Raw genomic sequence first — 25,528 nt, forward strand, 5'->3', positions numbered from 1 at the left:
TTATGGAAAACTTAAATGAACTTTTTCACTAGTTTAATACAGAGCTAGAGTAATCAAGATGGTATGGCACTGGCACAAAAACAGAAATACAGATCAATGGAACAGGATGGAAAGCTCAGAGATGAACTCACATACCTGTGGTCATCTAACCTATGACAAAGGAAGCAAGAATATACAATGGAGAAAAGGCAGTCTCTTCAGTAAGTGGTGTGGGAAAACTGGACAGCTATGTGTAAAAGAATAAAATTAGAACACTCCCTGATACCATATACAAAACTAAACTCAAAGTAGATTGAAAATCTAAATGGAAGACCAGATACTGTAACACTCTTAGAGGACAACACAGGGAAAACACTCTACCTAAATAACTACTGAGTGTTTGATTGATCTTTTCATTTCAGAGAAGTGTGGCATATATATGTTTTAATCTTTGTTGTTGTTGTAACACAAATCTGAGAGATTTATTGTTCATGTTGGTTTGAATTGGTGTATTTGTCATTTAGTGTCACCCTTCCAGGGAAGCTCTGAAATCTGTAATATGCAGATGAGCCTTGACTGTAAGCAGGCAGATTTGGAAGTATGACCATTTCTAGCCAGTAATTCTGGTTTCTGAAGGATGTCACCACTGAGTCTTTATACACCCACCCTGCTTTTCAGCAGCATGTGGATTTTGTTTTCTTAAATTGGGTCGATTGCTTCACCTTCTCCTGCCTGAAAAACAGTGCACCTCTGATTTCATTTAAGTTTGTGAGTCTTTTATGCCGGAGTCCAGCTCCAGCAGCCAGGGATTCAACCTGAAGGGGTGAACGGTGTCAGTGAGAAATGATGCAGCCTCTCAATTTTCTTGGACTGTGTATTTATTTCAAGCTTATGATTCTCTTTAATACTTTTACAAAAGCATTAGGTTGGAGATTTGACTTTCTATTTCCCCTCACCCAGATTTGTTATCTCCATAAATCATTGTTGCCCTTCAAACACAGTTCCTGCTTCAGGGATTCTCTCAGATTCAGCTTTACTATCTATTATCTACTTCATGTGTCCTATAGTTAACTTGTGATTACATTGTAACTCATGCTACATTCCTCAGTTCATTTCTTATCTTTCTAAATCCTGTTTGCCCCTAACATCCTGAGCTCACTATCTCTTAAAAAGACTTCTATTAGTATCGCTAAAATTCCTAACCTCTATAAGCTATAATAAAATATGCTAACATTACAATATTTCTTAAATCTTTAACTTCTAGCTATTTTAATTATTCCTAAGCCCTAAATTCAGTAAACTCCTTTGCCATAAACATTTTCCTCACAAATAGGCTTCAGATAGCAATCGCTCCCATGGCCTCAAGCTGTGGCCTATGTGCTCATCCTGGAATACTCTTTTGTAAAAGTCTTTGAACAAATGTCAGTGATTAACTTTATGAATTATTCTCTGAAAACAGTTGCAGAAGGCTTTGTGCCTTCTCATGGTCCTCTCAAGAACAATAAGAAGCTTAATATTCCTTTTCAGTCAACTCAGCCAAGGAGAGGAAAAAAACAAGTCAGAATCACAAGGCCTAACTCATTCATCCCGGGTCCGTGCCTGCAGGACAAGGAGAGGGGATTTGAGCCATGCCTCCATTTTGTCAGTAATGCCTAACACGGCTAACGACACTTTTGCAGTAAAATTCTACAAGAGAAGAGGTGTGTAGAGCATTTAACCATTAAAAGCAAAGAATGATAGGATGATCCATTATTCTTGAATTCATAGGACAAATTTAATGGTGAAATTGGGACACATTTTAAAAAAGAAAAAAACAGAAAGTACTGGTAAATTATTTTTCTATTTGTTTCCCAGATTGAGACCTTTTTTCACAGATTCACAGGTAGCATTATTCTAGAATTTTAGAACACATTGTTCCATGGACAGAGAGGCAATCTAATTATAAAAATGCTGAAGTAGTAGATAATACTAAGATCTACATCTATTTAAACTACATTTGGAACTTTCTATAAAAGAAAGAAATGTGAGTTTATTTCACGAAGTGAAGTGTGTGATTTCCATGTATTGCTTCTGGAATTAACCCTGTTAATTTTGGTGATATCACTTAAAGAAATCATCCCATTATTATGCTTCTCTAGGAATTGATTCCTTATGACTATTTTAAAAGAAAACTTACCAAATCATTCATTGAAAAACATACAAATGTGAGAAAGAAATCATTCCTCGAGGATCTGGATAAAGGGATGATTTATCACTCTAAGTTATTGTTGTTCAGTTGCTAAGTCACCTCTGACTCTTTGTGACCCCATGGACTACAGCACGCCAGGTTTCCTTGTCCCTCACCATCTCCTGGAGGTTGCCCAAGTTCATGTCCATTGAGTCGATGATGCCATCCAGGCATCTGATCGTCTGATCCCTCTTCTCCTTCTGCCTTCAATGTTTCGCAGCACCAGAGTCTTTTCCAAAGAGACAACTGTTTGCATCAGGTGGCCAAAATATTGGAATTTCAGCTTCAGCATCAGTCTTTCCAGAGAATATTCAGGGTTGATTTCCTTTAAGATTGACTAGTTTGATCTCCTTGTTTTCCAAGGGACTCTGAATAGTGTTCTCCAGTACCACAGTTGAAAAGCATCGATTCTTCAGCTCAGTTCACTTCAGTCGTTCAGTCGTGTCCGACTCCTTGCAACCCCATGAATTGCAGCACTGAATTGCAGACGCCAGGCCTCCCTGTCCATCACCAACTCCCTGAGTTCACCCAAATTCATGTCCATAGAGTCAGTGATGCCGTCCAGGCATCACATCCTCTGTCGTCCCCTTCTCCTCCTGCCCCCAATCCCTCCCAGCATCAGAGTCTTTTCCAATGAGACTGTTCGCATGAGGTAGCCAAAGTACTGGAGTTTCAGCTTTAGCATCATTCCTTCCATAGAAAACCCAGGACTGATATTCTTTGGAATGGACTGGTTTGATCTCCTTGCTGTCCAAGGGACTCTCAAAAGTCTCCAACACCACAGTTCAAACACATCAATTCTTCAGTGTTCAGCTTTCTTTGCAGTCCAAATCTCACATCAGTACATGACCACTGGAAAAACCATAGCCTTGACTAGAAGGACTTTTGTTAGAAAAGTAATGTCTCTGTTTTTGAATATGCTATCTAGGTTGGTCATAACTTTCCTTCCAAGGAGTAAGCGTCTTTTAATTTCATGGCTGCAGTCACCATCTGCAGTGATTTTGGAGCCCAGAAAAATAAAGTCTGACACTGTATCCACTGTTTACCCATCTATTTCCCATGAAGTGATGGCACGAGATGCCATGATCTTCATTTTCTGAATGTTGAGCTTTAAGCCAACTTTTTCACTCTCCTCTTTCACCTTCATCAAGAGGCTTTGTAGTTCCTCTTCACTTTCTGCCATAAGGGTGGTGTCATCTGCATATCTGAGGTTATTGATATTTCTCACAGCAATCTTGATTCTAGCTTGTGTTTCTTCCAGTCCAGCGTTTCTCATGATGTACTCTGCATATAAGTTAATTAAGCAGGCTGACAATGTACATTCTTGATGTACTCCTTTCCCTATATGGAATCAGTCTGTTGTTCCATGTCCAGTTCTAACTGTTGCTTCCTGACCTGCATATAGGTTTCTCAAGAGGCAGGTCAAGTGGTCTGGTATTCCCATCTCTTTCAGAATTTTCCACAGTTTATTATTGTGATCCACACAGTCAAAGGCTTTGGCATAGTCAATAAACAGAAATAGATGTTTTTCTGAAATTCTCTTGCTTTTTCCATGATCCAGCAGATGTTCAGAATTTGATCTCTGGTTCCTCTGCCTTTTCTAAAACCAGCTTGAACATCTGGAAGTTCGCAGTTCACGTACTGCTGAAGCCTGGCTTGGAGACTTTTGAGCATTCCTTTACTAGCATGTGAGATGAGTGCGATTGTGTGGTAGTTTGACCATTCTTTGGCATTGCCTTTCTTTGGGATTGGAGTGAAAACTGATCTTTTCCAGTCCTGTGGCCACTGCTGAGTTTTCCAAATTTGCTGGCATATTGAATGCAGCACTTTCACAGTTTCATCTTTCAGGATTTGAAATAGCTCAACTGGAATTCCATCACCTCCACTAGCTTTGTTCATAGTGATGCTTTCTAAGGCCCTTTTGACTTCACATTCCAGGATGTCTGGCTCTAGGTGAGTGATCACACCATTGTGATTATCTGGGTCATGAAGATCTTCTTTGTTCAGTTCTTCTGTGTATTTTTGCCACCTCTTCTTAATATCTGCTGCTTCTGTAGGTCCATACCATTTCTGTCCTTTATCAAGCCCATCTTTGCATGAAATGTTCCCTTGGTATCTCTAATTTTCTTGAAGAGATCTCTAGTCTTTCCCATTCTCTTGTTTTCCTCTATTTCTTTGCATTGATTGCTGAGGAAGGCTTTCTTATCTCTCCTTGTTATTCTTTGAAACTCTACATTCAGATGCGTATATCTTTACTTTTCCCCTTTGTTTTTCACTTCTCTTCTTTTCACAGCTATTTGTAAGGCCTCCCCAGATAGCCATTTTTCTTTTTTTTATTTCTTTTCCATGGGGATGGTCTTGATCCCTGTTTCCTGTACAATGTCACGAACCTCCATCCATACTTCATCAGGTACTCTATCAGATCTAGTCCCTTAAATCTATTTCTCACTTCCACTGTATACTCATAAGGAATTTGATTTAGGTCATACTTGAATGGTCTAGTGATTTTCCACACTTTCTTCAATTTAATTCTGAATTTGCCATTAAGTAGTGCATGATCTGAGCCACAGTCAGCTCCTGATCTTGTTTTTTTTTTCTGACTGTATAGAGCTTCTCCCTCTTTGACTGCAAAGAGTATAATCAATCTGATTTCAGTGTTGACCATCTGGTGATATCCATGTATAGAGTCTTCTCTTGTGTTGTTGGAAGAGGGTGTTTGCTATGACCAATGTTTTCTCTTGGCAAAACTCTATTAGTCTTTCTCCTGCTTCATTCTGTATTCCAAGGCCAAATTTGCCTGTTACCTCATGTATTTCTTGACTTCCTACTTTTGCATTCCAGTCCCCTATAATGAAAAGGACATCTTTTTTTGGTGCTAGTTCTAAAAGGCCTTGTAGGTCTTCATAGAACCATTTAACTTCAGCTTCTTCAGCGTTACTGGTTGGGGCATAGACATGGATTACTGCGATATTGAATGGTTTGCCTTGGAAACGAACAGAGATCATTCTGTCGTTTTTGAGATTGCATCCAATTACTCTAGATTGCACCGAAGGATATACAGTCCATGAAATTCTCCAGGCCTGAATACTGGAGTGGGTAGCCATCCCATTCTCCAGGGGATCTCCCCAACCCAGAGATGGAACAGTCCATAATCTAATTGATTCTTCAGTGCTCTGTTATTGTCCAGCTCTCACATCTGTACATGACTATTGGAAAGACCATAGGTTTGATTATACGGACCTTTGTCAGCAAAGTGATATCTTTGCTTTTTAATACACTGTCTAGTTTTGTCATAGCTTTCCGGCCAAGAAGAATTCATCTTCTAATTTCAAGGCTACAGTTACCATCTGCACTGAATTTAGAGTCCAATAAAAGGAAATCTGTCACTGCTTTTATCTTTTCCCCTTCTATTTGCCATGAGATGATGGGACTGAATGCCATGATCTTAGTTTTATTAATGTTGGATTTTAAGCCAACTTTTTCACTCGCCTTCTTCACCCTCATCAAGAGGTATCACTAAATCAATGAAGTCAGTTTTCAAGTGAACCAAAAATTAATTTGTGTATGATGCCTAACTGGATATGTGAACCCAAACTCACAGAGTTAACCTGAGAATGAGTAGGAGAGAACCACTATGTTTTCCTCTTTATAAACTTCAATTAAAAGGAAAATATGACTTAAAATTTTTTTAAGGTCCTCTAGTTCTCTTTCCTCCTTCTTCCTTAGCAGAGATGGACATTCAGAAGGAAGACAGTCCAATGGATGCTGCCTGTCTCATTTTGTTTATTTTTCTAAATATGCTGAAAATACATTTTTCATGTACTGAAAACTTGCCAACTTACTGTAAACTGATAAAAGTTCATCAGAAATTAGTGCTATTGGGGTGCTAAAAAGCAAAGGCAGCTCTAAAAATATAACATGAGAAGTACTTGAAGATGAAGCACTTTATCACCCAGAGGTTAAAACATCATAGTAGATAAAACTCTGGGAATGAATCATTGATGTGTTGCTTCTGTTAAAAAGCAAAAACAAAACACCTTAGATACTGGGACTTGGAATTAAGGGTAGAGTATGGGGGCTTCCCCAGTTTCTCAGTGATAAAGAGTCTGCCTGTAATGGGGGAGAAGTGGGATTGATCCCTGAGTTGGGAGAATTACCTAGAAGAGGAAATGGTAACCTGCTCCAATATTACTGCCTGGGAAATCCCATGGATAGAGGAACCTGGTGGGCTACAGTCCATAAGTTTTATAACTTAGCAACTAAACAATAACAAAAATGTCCTGTTTGGGACAAAACTGGGAAGAAATCGTGTGGTTAAATGTCTGACATTGATAGTGTCTCTGTTAGGACACAAGTGTGTCACATCACACAGGAAACCGAGATACAGAAATCTGGGCATCAGCAGCTGATGCATCAGGAACCACGTGGTTCAGTCCTTGTGGTGGCAATAGGTCACATGTCCATTTCCCCGGGCCTTGTGTTCAGTGAAATTCCTTTACTGCTGGCCCTGTTCTAGCAAAAGCTCTTCCCCATCTGTTGATTGCATTTCAGTGTCTCCTTCTGGCCCACACCAGATTTTCTCTTTGAAAAGTAATAAAGTTCCACAAAATTTGGAAAGCACCTGACATCTGTGTTCACCTCATGTGAGGGGCGTCAGCACCTACTACACAGAGTGCACATGGCAATGATGGAGACAGGGTGCCTTATGAGTCCAGTTTATTATTTTTCAGTTTTGCTATATTCTATTATTTTCCCAAGTTCAAAAATAATCTGAAGTATTCTATACAGAGATGTATAGTTTGAATAGTTATTATTTGTTCTATTTTCCTTAAATTATAACTTTTTCAGTGCTTTCCTTTGTTTAAAGTGTGATATATCTTGGAATCAGTTAATTGTTATAAGAATATATCCTTTTTACAATTACACTTACTAAGCAAACAGTGTTAGAATACTGGAGCGGATTGCAATTTCCTTACCCAGGGGATCTCACTCAGGATCGAACCCAAGTCTCCTGTTTGGCAGGTGGATTCTTTACCACTGAGCCACCAGGGAAGCCCACCTTCATCCAGCCAACTAATATCTACTAAGAGCTGGTTAGGCAATGCTGCAGATTCTGAGGCTGTCACAATCATCAAAAGATAAAATGTCTGTCCTTCTGGAGCTGAAATTCTCCTGGAGAAGTTGACAAGTTGAAAATCAAGCCAATCATATGTAACAAAATGTACATATGTAACAAAATCTCAGTGCTGATACATGCAAAGGAGAAAAGTGAAGCAGAACTTGAGGAGGGGTGAGCTGATAGCATTATTAATAATGGACAATATCTATTGATCTGTTACAAATTCTACATGCACTGACACATTTAATATTCTTAACAGTCTTAAGAGGTACACACCTTTATTATTATGATATTATAGTCTTACTTAGAGTTTAGGAAGATAAGATAGAGTAGGTTCAGAAACTTGCCCAGTTGGCACAGCCAGGCAAGACTTATGTCCAGGCTGCCTGGCTTCAAGTCTCCAATTTATTTTTGTTTGGCTGGAAAACAAAAATAGTCAACAAAAGTCTAAAATGCAGTACTTTGGTGCAATCTCAAAAATGACAGAATGATCTCAGTTCATTTCCAAGGGAAACCATTCAGTATCACAGTAATCCAAGTCTATGCCTCAACCACTAATGTTAAAAAAGCTGAAGTTGAACAGTTCAATGAAGAGCTAGAAGACTTTCTAGAACTAAAACCAAAAAAGATGTCTTCTTAATCATAGGGAACTGAAATGTGAAAGTAGGAAGTCAAGAGATACCTGGAATAACAGGCAAATTTGGCCTTGGAGTACAAAATGAAGCAGGACAATGGCTAACAGAGTTTTGTCAAGAGAACGTTCTGGTCATAGCAAACACCCTCTTCCCACAACACAAGAGACAACTCTATACATGGACATCACCAGATGGTCAATACTGAAATCAGATTGATTATATTCATTGCAGCCAAAGATGGAAAAGCTCTATACAGTCAGCAAAAACAAGATGGCAGCTGACTATGGCTCAGATCATGAACTCCTTGTTACAAAACTCAGGCATAAATTGAAGCAAGTAGGGGAAACCACAAAGCAATTCCAACGTGACCTAAAACAAATCCCTTACAAATTATACAGTAGAAGTGACAAGTAGATTCAAGGGATTAGTTCTGATAGGCAGAAGTGCCTGAAAATCTATGGACACAGGTTTGTAACACTCTACAGGAGGTGGTGAACAAAACCATCCCCAAGAAAAAGAAATGCAACAAGGCAAAATGATTGTCTGAGAAGGCGTTACAAATAGCTGAGAAAAGAAGAGAAGCTAAAGGCAAAGGAGAAAAGGAAAGATATACCCATCTCAATACAGAGTTCCAAAGAATAGCACAGAGAGATAAGACAGCCTTTCTAAGTGATCAATGCAAAGAAATAGAGGAAAACAATAGAAAAGGAAAGACCAGAGATTTCTTCAATAAAATTAGCAATACCAAGAGAACATTTCCTGCAAGGATGGGCACAAAAAAGGACAGAAACAGTATGGACCTAACAGAAGCAGAAGAGATTAAGAAGTGGTGGCAAGAATACATGGAAGAACTGTTTTTTAAAAAGGTCTTAATGACCCAAATAGCTACAATGATGTGATCAGTCACTTAAAGACAGACATCCTGGAACACAAAGTCAAGTGGGCTTTAGAAAGCATCATGATGAAGAAAGCTAGTGGTGACAGAATTCTAGCTGATCTATTTCAAATCCTAAAAAATGATGCTGTGAAAGTGTTGCACTCAATATGCCAGCAAATTTGGAAGACTCAGCAGTGGCCACAGGACTGGAAAAAAAATCAGTCTTCATTCCCATCCTAAAGAAGGGGAGTGCCAAAGAATGTTTAAATTACCATACAATTGCACTCATTTCACATGCTAGCAAAGCAATACTCAAGATCCTTCACGCTAGGCTTCAATAGTCCATGAAGCAAGAACTTCCAAATGTACAAACTGTATTTAGAAAAGCCAGAGGAACCAGAGATCAAATTGCCAACATCCATTGGGTCATCAAAAAAGCAACAGAATTCTATTTAAAAAAAAAACAATCTACTTCATTGACTACACTAAAGCCTTTCACTGTGTGGATCACAACAAATTGTGGAAAATTCTTAAAGAGATAGGAATACCAGACCACCTTACCTGCCTCCTGTGAAACTATATGCTGGTCAAGAAGCAACAGTTAGAACCGGACATGAAACAGTTGTTCCAAAGCAACAATTTGGACTGGTTCCAAATTGGGAAAGGAGTACATCAAGGTTATATGTTGTCACCTTGCTTATTTGACTTATATGCAGAGTACATCATGCAAAATGCCAGGCTGGATGAAGCACAAGCTGGCATCAAGATTTCTGGGAGAAATATCAATAACCTCAGATATGCATCTGATACTACCCTAATCATAGAAAGTGAAGAGGAACTAAAGAGCCTCTTGATAAAAGTGAAAGAGGAGTGTGAAAAAGCTGGCTTAAAACTCAACATTCAAGAAACTAAGATCATGCCATCCTGTCTCATCACTTCATTGCAGTAGATGGGGAAACAGGGGAAACAATGACAGATTTTATTTCCAAAATCACTGCAGATGGTGACTGCAGCCATGAAATTAAACGATGCTTGCTCCTGGGAAGAGGAGTTGCAAGAAACCTAGACAGAATATTAAAAAGCAGAGACATCATTTTACCAACAAAGTCCATGTAGTCAAACCTATGGTTTTCCCAGTAGTCATGTACCAATGTGAGGGTTGGACCATAAAGAAGGCTGAGTATTGAAGAACATATGCTTTTGAACTGTGGTTCTGGAGAAAATTGTTGAGAGTCCCTTGGACAGCAAGGAGATCAAACCAGTCAATCCTAAAGGAAATCAACCCTGAATTTTCCTTGGAAGGACTGATGATGAAGCTGAAGCTCCAATACTTTGGCCACCTGATGTGAAGAGCCAACTCATTGAAAAAGACCCTGATGCTGGGAAAGATGGGAGGCAGGTGGAGAAGGGTACAAAAGAAGACAAGATGGGTGGATGGCATCACCAGTTTAATGGACCTGAGTTTGAGCAAACTCCAAGCAATAGTGAAGGACTGGGAACACTGGTGTGCTGCTGTCCATGGGGTTGCAAAGTGTTGGGCACGACTCAGCTGCTGGATGACAATAACCTGTATCCATATGCTTTGGGAAATAAGATGTTATGTTTTATTTTTCATGTGTTTTCATTCACTACAATGCATTTATGATACTGAAGAAAACGCACTTGATTGGTCCACTATTTATAGGATTAAACTTGGGAAAGAACCATCATCAGAATGGGTTCCAGGATTACTAATGTATAAGGGGCAGTTTGCCATTGCTTGAACTTACATATATTAAACTTTAGAAAATAATAAAAGGCCAATAAGCTTATATCTTCAGAAAACCAGTTTTTCTATAAAATTTTTGTAAGTTTTTCTCTAGTGTACCAACTCCTATGCAAAATGTACTTTGGGAAACTTGACTCAACCATAAAGATCCTTTTAACTTTTCTGTTTAAGTCACATTGGGAGAAATAGCTTCACTTTTTCAGAGACTTCCGTAACTAACCCCTAGGTGGGATTTCTGGTGGATGTCCTGTGATGGGAGTGGGGGATACTGAGATCTTTCCGTCCTGAGTTGACTCCACCATCTTCCTCAGTGAACATTCACTGGAAGGAGCTCTCCCCTTCACCTGGCTGTACATGCAAGATACATAAGAAGTCCTGAGGATGTCAAAGTTCTAATGTCTAAGAGGCTTCTCTACTTCAGGAACAGTTTGCTTAGAAAAATGTCATTCTTTCTGTATCCATAGGTACAACTTAAAGAATCCATCGAAGGTCTTCCTGCTAAAATGAATACCAAATTAGCAGAATCTGGATTGAACTTGAGTATTGGTCAGAAACAACTGGTGTGCCTTACCAGGGCTCTTCTCAGGAAGAATCAGATATTGATTATTGACAAAGCCACATCATACGTGGATCCAAGGTATGGAGCTGAGCCCTAGGAAATCTTGAACTGACTTGTAAATGTGGTAAATGGAAAACATTTAGTGAATCTTCGAAATGTTTCTAAGTGCTCTCTTGGCCTCATGGATATCTGTTGATAATATTAATTCCAGAAAACAAAGGAAAAAACCAAGACATGTTATATGATGTTAATGTTGTTTTGAGGCACAATAAGAGAGCTGAATTCCTAAATCCAGCTCTTGATAGTTTCAAACAATTTTGAGGGAAGACTAATTTTCCATAATTTTATAAAAAATATTAAATTTCTAAGTAGATTTTTATACTTAGTTTTTAAGGAAAAAGACTATATGTTGAAGTATTGATTTTTAAAAACATTGTAAAAATATCAAAGAATAATTTTAAGTCTTAAGTCTGCTTTTCCTGTCTTTACTGAACTAAATCAACTTCTTTGTTTCTAGAACTGATGAGTTAATACAAAAAAAAATTCGTGAGAGATTTGCCCAGTGCACTGTGCTGACCGTTGCACACAGATTGAGCACCGTTATTGACTGTGAATGGATAAGGGTAAGACCCTCTCCATTTTAGTTGTTTCCATTCATGTTCAATTTTCAATGTATCCTTCCATGTAAAATTTGATAGGAACGTCCATTAATTTTTCTCTTAGTTTTTTCTCCCATTCCTGAAAATTACTCAAGTACTTAACTATACTTTTAGAATGCACTATTAAATAATATATCCAATAATCTTATATTTTCATATTAAAAGTCTATTTGAATTGTCATTTTTTTATGATCGCCAACCATTAAAATATTCCAAACCCAAGTTATGGCTTCATATTTTAGTGGGGCAGAACATCATCATTTTCACTGTATCATAGTAATTTCAGCATTTTTGGATTCTCTTATCAAAAAATTTGGCTCTAATTTAGACTGCCAGGAGGTTGATGGCTAAAGTTGTAGGATTTCTCAGGAGTCCATGAGAAGAAAAAGCCTAGTGAGAAAAACAGTATTTTAACTGAAAGAATTTCATATAAGAAATGTATTACATATGGATTAGAGGGCTAGAAAAATGAAACACTGGGGTAATGATTTTAGAAAGCAGCTACCATATCCTCAGACAGATCTCCAGACCTGAGAATTCAGAAGAGAGGCCCTAAAAAATTGATGCTCAGACCTCCAAGGAGAGGTCACTGCCCGGTTGCTGGTCATATTTGTGAGGGGTCAGGATGGGGCTGGTTCTCCAGGTGCTAATAGGTGGGAGCTGGAGTCAGGTCCCAGTGCTGAGGGGATGCTAGTAGCAGAATCAGGTAGCACATTAGATGTTTCCACCTTCAGTCTCCCTCTAGTGCCCCCTACTTGCAGGACCTAACAAAGGCCCCCTGGCAAAAGAGTCTGAACTCATGCAGTGACTTGCAGAGACCCAGCTTCTGCATCACAGATGAGAGTTTGGAAAGAAAGGCAAATCAGGAATGAGAGACTAACTAAACAACCAGCAAGTCTCTTACACAATATCTCTGTTCTGCACACATGGCAAGTTCCAGGCTTTGGTCTCTGGTTATCTGTCTAGTATCTTCCTTCCAGGTTTAGTTGGCTCTTTCTTCCTTAGTAATTTAATATTTCCTTCGTTAGCTTTATGTCCTTCCTCTAACTATTCCTTTTCTCTCTCTTTTTCATTTTATCTCTTTCCTTGTCTTTTCCCTCTGTTGTTTGCTCAGTTTCAATAAATGTTATGATGTGGCTTTATAAAACAAGAAAAGCATTCCTCAAAGGAAAAACTTTGGCAGCAAATAATCTCAGGGAATGCAAGATACTTTAAGGTATTTTGATGGTTCATACAAAACAGGTAATAATCACTAATGAGTGGTTAGCAATACCCACAGTTCCTTATGTCTAAGGATAATAGTACCATCTCTTTTGACTTCTTGGGCAGCTTCTGGAATATCACCTCCTATCCTACTTCACATGCATTGTCAGATGGGATCATCAGTGGGGCACTGAGAAGATACCAGGCTGTCAGCATTGAGGCAGTGCCTGTAGTCTCACACCCCAAGCTGGACATGCTCAGGAGTGAGCTCTGGGGAGGCAGACGACAGGAGTGGGGCATCCTGTCGTCTAGGCTCCAAGCAGTGTGTCTGGTCATGCGGACTAGACATCACAGTAGCAAGCAGGCTCTACCTGCAGACTTTCATGAAAGTGACATTCAATATTGCCCAACAGTGACTCTTAATTTCTAGAAATGTTTTGTGTCAGTCCTTCATTTTGTGTTCTTGAATGCTAATTGGGAAATTAACCTTTTATTTCTAGTTTCTACCTGTCACTTTGTTGTTCTTACCTCTCAAAGTTGTATTTCAAAGACTGTCCCCCAAAGCACCATTTTTCCATAATAAATAAATGATGCTGTGAAATGTACCTGTTTCAAGCCCTTTGTCAGGCTTTAGACATAGCAGCAGAAAGATGGCTTGATCTCAAGCTCAGTTAAGGATATGTTCAATTAAATTCTTTGTTCCTAAATGTACCCTAAAGATTTATTTTTGGTTTTTCGGTATTATAGCATTAATGACATTCATGGTAACAGATTATTTTTATTATCTAATTCTTAGAAATACTGTCACCTTGGAATGTGTGGTTGGTTAGGGAAACTGAAGAAGCACAGAATTGGAGGACATGTCGCCTGATCAGTCCTAAACTGTTATAACTTAGCACCTGATCTGCAGATGTGAACATCTATATCCTCTGAACCAGTCAGCTTTGTTGCTATTATCAAAATATGCTCATTTTTTTAACACTTTACTTATCAGTTTTTTGTTCAGTCATTCAGTTGTGTCTGACTCTTTGTGACCCCATGGACTGCAGCATGCCAGGCTTCCCTGTCCTTCACTATCTCCCAGAGCTTACACAAACCCATGTCCATTGAGTCGGTGATGCCATCCAACCATCTCATCCTCTGTCATCCCCTTCTACTCCTGCCCTCAGTCTTTCCCATCATCAGGTTCTTTTCCAGTGAGTTGGCTCTTCATATCAGGTGGCCAAAGTATTGGGGCTTCGGCTTCACCATCAGTCCTTCCAGTGAATATACAGGGTTGATTTCCTTTAGGATTGACTGTTTGATCTCCTTGCTGTCCAGGGAACTCCCAAGAGTCTTCTCCAGCACCACAGTTCAAAAGCATCAATTCGTTGGCTGGCACTCAGCCTTCTTTATGGTCCAAATCTCACATCTATACATGACTTCTGGAAAAATCATAGCTTTGACTATATGGGCCTTTGTCAGCAAAGCAATGTCTCTCCTTTTTAATACACTCTCTAGGTTTGTCATAACTTTTTTTCCAAGGAATAAGCATCTTGGAATATCTTTTCAATATCTCCTGGTAAATTTCTATAATCTCAATTTCTTCTCTCTTGGTCAATGTCTGTGAACAAATCTTTAAAGGACTTTTATGAAGCAATGTACAGCCAGTCCCTCCCCAACTTTCTAGTTTTGTCTCACTCTCTTCTCCCTCCTTCCTTTACAGCTAAAACCACACTGATGGTCTTTCAGTTCTCCAAATTCAATGTTCACTCTCTTACAATGTGCTCTCTGTAGACTGTTGGGTTAGTCTAAGATGCCTGCAGTGGAAATGGTGAGATGGTGGGACCTGGGCTAGATAAGGAAGTGGAGCCAAGTGGACTGTGTGATGGATTGAACATGGGATCTGAGAGCAGAGAGAAAGATTGACGCTGGTTTCTGGGTGCAGAGACTGAGCATCTGGGTGAATGGAGAAGATGGAGGGAGAAGAGAAAGGCAAGGATTCTCTTTGGAGCCTGTCATCTTTGTGATGAATGACCTTGTTTCCAGGAAAGGATCTTACCCTTCACTGTGGAGCTGCTCTTCCCACTCCTGTGTTGTGAGACCTTCAGTTTAAGGTTCCCTGGTTGAGATCATCAGTAATGTCACAAGGAGGTCCCACCAGGAGATGTAAGCTTGGACCTGTGTTTACTTCTCATTCTGAGCTAGTTTTTGTTGCTGACTCCTCTTATAGGAATAACAGGATTAGACCTCAGGGCACCAAGAGACAGGCATCCCCCAGCTTCAGGGTTGGGGATTGTCCTCTGTGCTTCATTCACCCCAGGTGTAAAGCTTATATGTTATTCTAGAGCTTCTAATTATCAATTGGCTTTCAGTGCAGCAAAAATATCACAAATAATGTTCTTTCTCAAACCTTCAATTTTTGAGGCAATCTTATTTTTATTGCTTGCTTTAGAACTGTAGACATACCTTGTTTTATTGTGCTTCCCAGATACTGCATTTTTTTACAACCTGAGAGCTTGTCATAAACCTGCATCGAGCATGTCTATAGGCACCATTTTTCCATCAGCATCTGCTTATTCCATGTCTCTGTATCACCGTTTGGTAATTCTCACAATATATCAGACATTTTCACTATCATTGCAGTTGCTTTGATGAACTGTAACATCAATGATCTTTGCTATTACTACTATGACTTACTGAAGTCTCTGATGATGGTTAATATTTTTTAGCAATGCCTTATTTTTAAGTTAAAGTCTGTACATTTATTTTTTTTCAGACATAATGCTATTGCACACATGCTTGGGTATAGTATAGTGTAAACATAACTTCTATATGCCCTGGAAAACCAGAAAATTCATGTGACTAACTTTACTGCAATATTCAGTATATTCTGGTGTTCTGAAACTGAACCCACAATAGCTCTGAGGGATGCTTGTACCAGTTACTTTCTGGAAAGCAAGTGATTGTTCTGAAAGCTTTAAGGGCATAAAGACAAGTCAGTCTGCTGCAAAGCCTGATGTTTCACAGGGCGGGCTGCCAGCCTGGGGGAGGGGCTGGGCAAGTGGCAGATGCTGACGAAGGAAGGGCATAACCAACAGTGCTGTCACCATAAAGTCCTGTCACTGAAAGTGTTAAGGTGTAATAATTACATATTGTTGCACTGATGAATATTTTGGCACAAACATAGATGTATATTTTCTTTTATTCTGTTTTTTAAAATGAAGAGCCTAATTCATAAAAATATATATATTTGTTACAAAAGAGCAATAAATGTGCAAGGTAGAAATAGGAAAAATTTTTTAAATCTTTTAAAGAGAAGATTACAAAATACCCACCACCAGAATGTAACAGTTGTATAGTGCTGTAATAATATTGGGATAAAATTAGAACTATTAATAGTGTAATGCTGCTGCTGCTGCTAAGTTGCTTCAGTTGTGTCCGACTCTGTGTGACCCCAGAGATGGTAGCCCACCAGGCTCCCCTGTCCCTGGGATTCTCCAGGCAAAAACACTGAAGTGGGCTGCCATATCCTTCTCCAATGCATGAAAGTGAAAAGTGAAAGTGAAGTCTCTCAGTTGTGTCCGACTCCTAGCGACCCCATGGACTGTAGCCTACCAGGCTACTCTGTCCATGGGATTTTCCAGGCAAGAGTACTGGAGTGGGGTGCCATTGCCTAAAGTCTTATGCAAAACAGAGTGTCTCATCAGCAGAATTTTTATAGCAACAATATATTCTTAAAATCCCCCATGTCATTAATTTTCTATAGCACAATTTTAATAGCTGCCTAAAATTTCATCTTAGAGATCGAGTATAGTTAATCTGAAACTTTGACATAATATGGGCTTGTCTAGTGGCTCAGACTATTATGAATCTGCCTGCAATGCAGGAGACCCAGGTTTGACCCCTGAATCAGGAAGATCCCCTACAGAAGGGAAGGGCTACTCATTCCAGTATTCTTGACTGGAGAATTCCATGGACAGAGGAACCTAGCAGGCTACAGTCCATGGGGTTGCAAAGAGTTGGACATGACTGAGCAACTAACACTTCACTTTAGAGATTATATATTTTTCAAATTGTCACTTTCATTCAAAACTCTTGAAATAATTAGATGGATATGGTTTTGCTTAGCGTAAGTAACCAAGAGAAAAGGCTTTTGGGGAAACAACTGTGACCCAATTAATACCATTTTGTATGTGTTGGCTCTCTGATGGGTCTTCCCTGGTGGTTCAGATGGTAAAGCTCTCCGAAGGGATTTACCCAGTTTTGGTTCGATAAATCAAGCCATTAATGTTTCAGAGTTTTATTTTACAAAGAAATTCTTCTAAAGTATCTTGAAGATGTCATAACAGCATCTAAGTTATGATTAAGCATAAAAGTCATAACAGCAACTAAGTTAAACTTCCTCATTTGCTCCAAACCAGTGGAGCAAGACAGACAAATTAGAAATCCTTTTTCTCCTAAGACTCACTACTGTCTCTACATTAGAGGGTTCTTCCTACAGATTTTAGGATTAGCTGGGTGCTTGTGACCTGCTTTCTCTGCAGCCAATAGCACAGCTGTTGCCTCTAATTCCTGCACACTGCAGTTTTCATATCACCTGAATTCTTCCTAGAACCATGAACAAAGAAGCATGTGACAATCTGCACTTGCATTAACAGTATTGTCTGTGGTCAACATTTTCACTGTCTGCAGTTAGAAAGTTCTTTGGAAATGAATGATGAAAAAACAAAACCAGGGACAGGAAACGCAGATTCCACCTCTTTTGTTTATAGTCAGTCTTTTGATTTTGTTTTTTGTTTCTTCCTCAACACAAACCTCTTCTCAGTAGAATTTTCCCCAGGGAAATCAAAACCAGAAACTGTTGTAACATCCCCACCTGGAAAGCACAAAACAGCTCATGTCTAACTAGAGTTTTACTTAAATTCTGTTTTTCACCTTCATGGAACATTTCTTTCAGAAGCCTACATGGCTGCAATTAGAATATTTCAGAAGAGAAAACTCCTTCAAAAACTCCAAAAGATTTCACTCAAGTTTTCAAAGGAAAATAACTAATATGGAGGTAGAAAGCACAATTGGGAAGAAGAGATATTTTAAGAGGGCAGTGCTTATGAGCAAAGGCAGCAGATTTGAGAAAGTGACTGTGGAGGCGACTATAACCCAGCCTTCATCACCCTCCTGGTGAGAGACTAATTTATTATTTAAAGATCTAGGAAAGGATTTTGAGTTAATACTTGCCATGTTGCCCCGTCACTGAGAAAATCATGGGCACCCATGTTCATTGGACCCAGTATGCAAGTTTGGACAGCTGTCCCTGTGTCATCACCTGGCGACCAGAAACAGAGATATGACACAGACCTTCCCTTTACAACTCTACTTGTCAATAAGTGGGGATCTATCTCTATTGTTGTCATAATTTCTTATCAGGCTTTAACTCCATCCTCTCCTGCCCTCCACCTCTCAGTGCACTCGCCCACATCTCCTTGCATTCCTCCTTTTCACTGATGGCATCTTGCCATGAAATGGATCGAGTTATTTTGCAGTGGGTCCATTTAATTTTTATGTCTAGACAGCTACCAAGAATATATACACATAAACAGGTTTGATAAACATGTCTTATTGGGCTTATGTAACTCACTTGTCCAACGTAATATTTTTTTACATAACCGACTAGAGCTTGATAAGTAATTCAAGGTTGGGGTTCCTGGAGAGATCCTGGGGTTCTGGGATTATTATCACACCAATTTGAATGTGTGATTTTTTTTTTCTTTTTTTTTTTTATAAAATTTATTTTTTATTAAAGTATAGTTGATTTATGAGGTTGTGTTAGTTTTTCAAGTGTACAGCAAAGTAATTCACTGGTACATGCATACATACATGTACCATATCTTCTTAAAATCACCTTTCCCCATGTGAATGTGTGATTTAGTTTATAGTTTAACTTGTGTTACAGCAAGGGTGGGGACATAGTGGGAAATTATACAACGTTATTCTTATAAGGGATGTTAAAAATCTAAAACTATACCTATTTTTCTGTACACAAAGATAATTTAGATTTGCTTTATGTTTATTTATTCTGAAATATCTAGAGTCTTTGATCAAGCCAGTAAATGTAAAGGCTAACTTGGTAAAATTCTGTTTCTGGCCATTTTTCAGTCTATGTCCCATCTTAGCTCTTGTAGCCCCTAATGTGAGTCTTGCCTTTTAAGTTTAATTAGATCCAGTTTATTTTTGCTTCTATTTCTTTGCTTTGGGAGACTGATCTAAGAAAATATTGCTGTATTTTATGTCAAAGAGTTTTCTGCCTGTGTTTTCCTTTCTGTTTATAATACCCAGTCTTATCTTAGGTCTTTCAACTATTTTGAGTTTATTTTTATGTGTGGTATGAGGGAGTTTTCTAATTTCATTCATTTCCAGGTATGCAGCTTTCCCAGTACTACCTAGCAAAGAAACTGTCTTTTCTTCAATATATATTCTTACCTAATCTTTCATAGATTAATTGAACATAGATATTTTGAGACCTGTGTTTTAAAACTGCAGTTTTTCTTCTTCAACTTCAGGAGGAGCAGTTATGTTCTATTATGCTATACTTAAGTAAAATTGCACATTCAGGGCATCTAAACTGGCATGCTCAATAGGCATATAGAAAATTAATTATGTAGATGAGACATTAAATTATTCTTGGACTCTTTTGAGAAAGCTGCTCTTAACAATGATTCACAGTATAAATAAAAGATTAATAGAAATATGCCCTTTATGAGACTTAAAAAATGGTTCCAATTAAATAAACAGGATGAAGTTAACTGCAATACCTATGTGTAGAAAAAATAACTTGTGTCTTGTTTAGAGTTCCAGCATATTCTCTTCTTTTTTTAAAAAAAATAATTTTATTAATTTATTTTTGGCTGTGCTGGGTCTTCGTTGCTGTGTGGGCTTTTCTCTAGTTGCAACAAATGTGCAGACATCTCCTTGCAGAGGCTTCTGTTGTTGTGGAGCACAGGCTGAAGGTGCTCAGGCTTCAGTAGTTGTGACATGTGGGATCAGTAGTTGTGGTGCATGAACTGATTTGCTCCACAGTATGTGGGGTCTTCCTGGACTAGGGATCAAACCTGGGACTCCTGCATTGGCAGGCAGATTCTTTTACCACTGAGCCACCAGGTAAGCCCATACCACATATTCTCTTTAGATACATTTACTCTAAATATGACCTAAATGAATAATTAAATTCCACTTAACATCAGAACTGGAGAAGGCAATGGCACCCCACTTCAGTACTATTGCCTGGAAAATCCCATGGACGGAGGAGCCTGGTAGGCTGCAGTCCATGGGGTCACGAAGAGTTGGACATGACTGAGTGACTTCACTTTCACTTTTCACTTTCATGCATTGGAGAAGGAAATGGCAACCCACTCCAATGTTCTTGCCTGGAGAATCCCAGGGATGGCGGAGCCTGGTGGACTGCGGTCTATGGGGTCACACAGAGTCAGACATGACTGAAGTGACTTAGCAGCAGCAGCAGTAACATCAGAACTGTTTTTGTAGTTCTATTATTTGGGTCAATTATTTCAGGTACTTTTTCCTCTTCCATAACCATTAACCAAGGTCACTCATAAGTAGAGAGGCAAAGTTAAGAGCCCCTTCCTCTCCCTTTCAATTTCCAATTAGCAGGTTTATTAATGAGCAATAAAAGGGGTGAAAGGCAGGTAGCCTAAGAAAGAAAGAGAAAGAAGCAAATAAAAGTAATTTGTGAAAACAGATTCAGATCCTAGGCAGTTCAGGTTGGGCTACCCCATGTGCTGTGCAGGCTGTGATCACTTCAATTTGGAGCTCAATTTCTTATTTGCTTTTATAGTCTTATCCAAAAAGAAAACTGTATTTCTAGAAATTCCTTCTGTGCAGAGCACTTCCACAAAAGCTGCTTATATAGCAGCTCTTTTTGCCAGCCTTCCACTCTCATAATAATAAACTTTAGCTACAGCCAATGTCAAGAAGCATCTTAACCTCTTGGACAAGGGATTCTGCCCCTCTTATTCAGTCGCTCAGTCTCTCAGTTTCAGACTCTTTGCAACGCTATGGACTGCAGCACTCCAGACTTCCCTGTCCTTCACTACTTACTGGAATTTGCTCAAACTCATGTCCATTAAATTGGTGATGCCATCCAACCATCTCATCTGCTGTTGTCCCCTTCTCCTGCTGCCTTCAATCTTTCCCAGCATCAGGGTTTTTTGCAGTGAGTCAGCTCTTCCCATTAGGTGGCCAAAGTAATGGAGTTTCAGCTTCAGCATTAATTCTTCCAGTAGGGGCTGACATAATCCCGGACCCTAAAGAAATTCCAGAAGCATTACTTTTTTCCCAAAAAATACTGCTCAGATTGTCAAATCAACTGGACAAATAATTTATTGTCAGGAAACTGTCATGTGGTTTGTATGATGTCAACCTACTTTTTAGATAAAAGCAGTCTGATTTTCTTGAATCAAGATATTTCCCAACTTTGTGTATCTGTATAAATAGCCCTCAAAGGTCAGAGTCTGAGAGCTAAAAGCATTAACTAATGATAACAACCCCAAATGCGCTGGGCAGTATATAAAATGCTACAGACTGTTCAGTTCCAGTAATCATATTTTAAACTTTTTATTTTCTTCCTTTCCTATAACCATATAATGATGAAAGGTCGGGCTGGGCCTTTGTCTCCCTAGTAAAACATAGTAATCAAACCATTTAAATATCAGTCCTACCACCCAAATTCTCCGTGACCTGCCCCTTTTTGAAATATTGTCTGAGTTATGTTACTGGGGGATATTGTGTGCTAATGGGTTTCTTTCTTCTGTTAACAGGTTTTGGATTCAGGGACATGGAAAGAAAGTAATCGGCCATATTATTTGCTGCAAAATAGAAACAGCCTATTTTACAAGATGGTGCAACAACTGGGAGAGGCGGAGGCTGCTGTCCTCACCAAAAGGGCAAAATAGGTGAGCCTGCTGCAGGAAGCTGTAATTAAAATTTGCCTCCAGGATTCACTCTTCACAGGATCTCCACCAAGGGTCTGAGAGCAAGCACTCTGTGCTCTTTTCAGTTAGAAGCCTCCAGAGAGGAAGCTTCATGACTGGGTCTTAACAACATGTGGCAGGTGGAAGGCTGGTCTGCTGAGAATCTGCAGCAGTGCTGGGGGTGGGGTCGGGATGTGTGAACCCTTCTATGTGCACACACCTGTGCCTGAGACAGATTTGGATTCGACTTTCCACGTGTTTGGACTCTGAGTTGAGATTCTCATGGAGCACTGAACACTCTCATTTTTCATACCCTTTACATTCATTCTGATTGGTGCTCAGCACATTTGTGAATAGGTTCTGTCAAGGAATATCCAGGAAATTTGAGAGTTTAAGGGGAAAAAACTTGGAATATTTTGATTCTAGGAAGCTCTTCTAGAGAAAGGTGTAGGTCTCTTCTGTTTCCTAACCTGTAAAGAAAACTCTTACCTGATATTATCACTTTCTCCCTAATTCTTCATTGTTTAGTAGGTCCATTTCACCCCCCGCCCCATGCTTCCTCTACTTTCTAGAAGATGAAATTGTCATCAGGACAAATCAAGAAATCACAATACCTTCACACTGTAGTCTGAATGGTGCCTGAAGGTTTACAGAGCACTTTCTCAGAGATGAGGCGTGTGAAGCACTAAGCACTGGGTGTGGTGTGAGGAAGGGGCTCAGTGAGTCACATTCAGGTCACATGGTATCTTCCTAACAGAAGTGTAGTGGTAACCAAGGTCTGGTTTAAGAGACTTAGCCATTGTCAAGCAGCCATCTGTAATTCTTCCTGGAACCAGGTGGGAGTGGGATTGGAGTTGATGATGAGAAGATAGAGGGAGGGAAGGAAGGTCTGGTGTTCTTACCCCTTAACGTGTGTGGCTCAGGGTGGGATGTGGTTTCCCCATCAAAAATTTATCTCTGGATGTTAAATTATGGATATATTTTCGATTTTTCATACTTCTCTGCCTTTCCCAGATTTTCACTTGTAAACAGAATAAGAGTATTTGTGTAATATTTAAAATGTCTTAAAGAAAACATGTCCCAGTATCTTAGGTACTTGTATAAGAAAGATTTATCTAAAATGTGGCCTGAGTTCATCACTGTCTTCTCTCAATCCTCTGTAGAAATGAGGAAATGCAGAGCAAGACCTTCTGCTGCTCATCAGGTAGGAGACTTCCTGGGTCCCAGAGCTGGCTGAAGAGTTGGTAGAGTTACAGTTTGTGCTTAGGTTTAGGGGCAAGGAAGTCTGTGTTCTGAACTTTTCATAAGTACTTACATTGTATGCAAATTTAGAGAAGCTGAACAAGGGTATTTTTTTTTTTTTTAATGGCTGAAATTCACAGAGTGCTTTTATCCACTAGAGTGTCTCCCAGTCAGACTATCCATCCTGAGACCTAGAGAGCCAGGAATCTCCCAAACCCTTTGCTCTTTTGACCTTAGGCATTTTACATCAAAAAGTGGTGTTCCCACCTGTATGTCAAAGTATTCATTTTAAAACTATATCATCATGACATTGAATAATGAGAAATAGAACACAGGATTTTAGATTGGTCCAGATAATAAGATAATAGGATTCAACACTCTCTTTGTACAGATGAGGAAACTAAGGTGCTTTAGAAGGAGGGTGGCCCTATGTATATAACTGGTGTTAAGCTAGTGCAGCAGACACAGAATTATAAATTTGGTCTTTTAGTAAATATTTTAAATCAAGTGTAACATACATACTGAAGCAGTCATAGGTCATAGAATTAGAAATCTTGTGATTCCAGGTCTGGTAATCCTGCACCTACTGTAACAATATTAATGGTAAGTTACACTTGTGTAGTTCTTTATAATTTGTTTTATACAGTTCTCACATGTATGATTTCACATAATCTCATGATGGTCCATTTTTATCCCATGTGATGGATGAGGAGAGTGTGTACAGGGCTCACCCAAGGTGACAGAGCTGGTCCAAGGAGCACAGAGGGGGAATTGCTGGCAGAGTCGAAGTGCCATCCTAGGTATTGTGTTCTGTGTCGAGCCTGAGAACACTTCTCCTGTCACGTGGTAGCCAAGGTCGGGCCAGTCACCGAAGTTCGCAGGGAGGCAGAACCTCACTCATGGATTTCAGTCCTGCCACTGGCTCAGGTCCCTCTACAGAAATAAATATAATTCTTAATTCTCATCCCATCTTGACATTACTTCTGCATACTCTGCATCCTCTTAGGAGGATAAACTGTCAGATTATCGGTTTTTTGAATGTGCAAGCATTAGATATCAGTGCATTGTTCAGAGCTATAACACGGGGAGCACTAGCCTAAGTCACAAGGTTCTCACTCTAATAGAACAGAATTCATTCATCTGAAAAGAAAACCCAATATCTTGGAGAAGGTGCTTCCACATCACATTTTCTTGAACTTGCAGCTCAGGTGAGCTGACACTGTCTGACCCTTTTGGATGATCCTTGAAATAGTAAAGAAAGTCCCTTTTAGATACATAAAGCTAAAGGGGGCTGTAGTGTGCTAGGGCTGCCATACAAAGACCAAAGAGTAGGCGACTTAAAGAGCAGAAACTTACAACCTCACAGCCCTGGAGGTTGGAAGTCTGAGGTCAAGGTGTCAGCAGGGTTGTTTTCCTCTGAGGTCTCGCACATTGCCTTGTAGACACCATCTTCCCTCTGTGTCCTCACATGCTCTTCCTTTTGTTTGACCTTCCTGGTCTCTTTATATGAGAACTCCAATCTGTTAGATTAGGACCCACCTGTATGATTTCATTTTAACTTTATTGCCTCTTTAAAGACACTGTCTCCAAATACAGTCACATTATGTGGTACTAGAGGGTTTAGGACTTCAACATGTAAGATTGGAAGAAGGAAGGCCAGGGGTCTCCAAACGGAGGGAGTAGGCTGCAAGTGTCAGACATTTTTTATCTCTCTCATAAGCTGCAGGAAGAATCAAACTACTAGTGTTATATGTTTTCCCCTTCTCTATACAATTTATATCTGCCAAAAAAGAAATACAAAAAGATAAAATGGTTGTCTGAGAAGGCCTTACAAATAGCTGAGAAAAGAAGAGAAGCTAAAGGCAAAGGAGAAAAGGAAAGGTATACCCATTTGAATGTAGAGTTCCAAAGAAGAGCAAGGAGAGATAAGAAATCCTTCCTCAGTGATCAATGCAAAGAAATAGAGGAAAACAATAGAATGGGAAAGACTAGAGATCTCTTTGAGAAAATTAGAAATACCAAGGGAACATTTCATGGAAAGATGGATATAATAAAGGACAGAAATGGTATGGACCTAACAGAAGGAGAAGATATCAAGAAGAGGTGGCAAGAATACACAGAAGAACTATACAAAAAAGATATTTATGACCCAGACTATCACGATGGTGTGATCACTCACCTAGAGCCAGGTATCCTGGAATGCAAAGTCAAGTGGGGCTTAGGAAGCATCACTAAGAACTAAGCTAGTGGAGGTGATGAAATTCCAGTTGAGCTAGTTAAAATCCTGAAAGATG

The 25,528-nt window shown here is 39.3% G+C and overlaps 1 protein-coding gene across 2 annotated transcripts in view; it reads left to right on the forward strand.

The window, feature by feature from the left end:
- LOC113902485 (multidrug resistance-associated protein 4-like) overlaps positions 1 to 25,528 on the forward strand; it is a 157,691-nt gene that overhangs the window by 125,234 nt on the left and 6,929 nt on the right. For both annotated transcript variants that reach the window (XM_027557822.1, XM_027557821.1), the window contains 3 exons: positions 11,070 to 11,242; positions 11,682 to 11,787; positions 21,840 to 21,974. In XM_027557822.1, the coding sequence (XP_027413623.1) occupies positions 11,070 to 11,242; positions 11,682 to 11,787; positions 21,840 to 21,974 (414 nt within the window). The remainder of the gene's footprint in view (positions 1 to 11,069; positions 11,243 to 11,681; positions 11,788 to 21,839; positions 21,975 to 25,528) is intronic.

Source organism: Bos indicus x Bos taurus, chromosome 12 (assembly GCF_003369695.1).
Source record: "Bos indicus x Bos taurus breed Angus x Brahman F1 hybrid chromosome 12, Bos_hybrid_MaternalHap_v2.0, whole genome shotgun sequence".
Taxonomy (NCBI): Eukaryota; Metazoa; Chordata; class Mammalia; order Artiodactyla; family Bovidae; genus Bos; species Bos indicus x Bos taurus.